Source organism: Oryzias melastigma, linkage group LG1, assembly GCF_002922805.2.
Source record: "Oryzias melastigma strain HK-1 linkage group LG1, ASM292280v2, whole genome shotgun sequence".
In the NCBI taxonomy this organism is placed as follows: Eukaryota; Metazoa; Chordata; class Actinopteri; order Beloniformes; family Adrianichthyidae; genus Oryzias; species Oryzias melastigma.
In genome coordinates, this window is record NC_050512.1 from 30,568,554 (window position 1) to 30,570,609 (window position 2,056).

General features: G+C 47.6%; 1 protein-coding gene across 1 annotated transcript in view; it reads right to left on the reverse strand.

The window, feature by feature from the left end:
• Window positions 1-2,056, reverse strand: part of ubn2a (ubinuclein 2a) — a gene marked incomplete in the record, with an annotated part of 23,158 nt that overhangs the window by 3,809 nt on the left and 17,293 nt on the right. The window contains 3 exon segments of the mRNA XM_024289631.2: window positions 479-547; window positions 1,495-1,702; window positions 1,781-1,981. Coding sequence (XP_024145399.1) covers window positions 479-547; window positions 1,495-1,702; window positions 1,781-1,981 — 478 coding nt within the window.

Here is a 2,056-nt window from a genome sequence, read left to right on the forward strand (position 1 = left end):
CTATCTACAACTGTGGATTTGTGTGTAGTTCTTGATTTGTGTGTAGTTCTTGATTTGTGTGTAGTTCTTGATTTGTGTGCATAACTGTGGATTTGTGTGTAGTTCTTGATTTGTGTGTAGTTCTTGCTTTGTGTGTATAACTGTGGATTTGTGTGTAGTTCTTGATTTGTGTGCATGACTGTGTATTTGTGTGTAGGTCTTGATATGTGTGCATAACTGTGGATTTGTGTGTAGTTCTTGATTTGTGTGTATAACTGTGGATTTGTGTGTAGTTCTTGATTTGTGTGTAGTTCTTGATTTGTGTGTATAACTGTGGATTTGTGTGTAGTTCTTGATTTGTGTGCGTATCTGTGGATCTGACTGATGTTCTGTGATGTTCTCCGTGTTTTCTTCACTGAATAACCCTCACAGTGAAAGGCCAAAACACTTGACGTTTTCTGATCTAAAACTGCGGCGGTGGAGGAAGAACACCGTTTACCTGTGAAAGCGAGCTGCAAGTGAGGAGGTAGAGCAGTCTGCGACCCCGACTGGAGACTCTTGAACAGATCTGAGAAAAGCAACAACAATCAGGATCCAGAAAAAAAGAAAACGGATGAAAATGTGAGCAGAAAGAGCAGCAGCTCCAACGACTCCAATGACTCAGCAAAAGAGACGCCGTCGCCACCGTGAGAACGGGGCGAGTGAGAGTGACGTCATCCACAGAAACGGTTTACTTCCACCTACAACCAAATGACGCCATCTTGGAGCCAGACGTTGTCAGGAAGCAGCAGAGTCAACGTTTCTATGGCAACCACCCTCACCAATCTTGAAAGATTTCTTTGCATCGACTCCAAACTCTTCAAGCACTATAAGGAAGCTAAATGCTAAATAAAAAACGTTGGTTTTAAAATTTTGTAGATTCTGAACGCCGTTAGCGTGGCGAGCTCAAAAAAGTGGTGTCCATCTATTCTACGCATATAATTTACCTGAATATTATAAAAATGTCATACATGAATGCCTGGTTAAAGCTGAACAAAATGATATGACATACAATATGAATATATTAGGAATGTGGGCGTGGCTAACAAAAAACCCTCTGTTGCAAAGGAAATCAAAAAATGTACTTTTGCAGATTCTTCTAAAAATGACACCAACCTGTTCGTCAGACCCAGGAGACCAATTAATAAAATGGTTGCTACGGAGATGAACCAACAGAAAAGCCGCCATTTTGAAAAATGAAGTTTTTTTATAAGGCAGAGGAGAAGAGGGGGATGAGAGGGAGGGATGGGGAGCACCTGCAGGTCACATGATGCTGCTCACGGCTTTATTGTTATTTTTAAAGCGTATTGTTATTCTTTATTGTTTTAACAGAGCTACGATGAGGTCATGTTAAATTGAGTTCTTTCTGTTCTAACATGTTATTCTATAATATCTCCGAGTTTCCTTCTGAATTCCCGCCCTCACAGAAACGCTCGTTTTATGAGTTCTCTGGTTCTGCGTGTGCGGCGCTCTCACCCATGAGGTCGCTCTGTGCTAGCGGGTATCCTGAGTTGGAGCCGGGCGCTGAAGCCATGCCGGCTGATCCTGCAGCTCCGGCGGAGCTGAAGTTGATCAGCGACGGGAACTGAAAGGGCAGCGAGACGGGAACCAGACCCCCCAACATCCCGAAGCCCAGCGGCAGAGCGGAGTGGTTTCCCAGGAGGGCGGAGCCGGCGGGAGGAGCCTGAAACCGGAGAGGACAGAGGAGGGGTCGGTCTGCTGTGGGTCACGGATCCGTCTGAGTTTGAAGGAAGACTCTCACCTGCGACAGGTGAGACGTTGTGGAAGACGTGGCTGAAGTTCCTAAAGAGGCCCACCCGTTTCCCGCCTTCGAGTTCGCCGCCACCGCCGCCCGCTGCCTCTGACTGGCTGAAGGCGAGGGCGACGCCGGGTTTTTGTCCGCTGATGGCGGGGGGGCTTTGCCGCCGAAGACGCTGCTCGTGGAGGACGGGGGTTTCTGGGCACAAACGCCCTGCGTTTGTTTCACCTGGCCGCCGCCCACAACGCCGAAGGGGGGCCGAAAGGTTTTGGGGGTCTT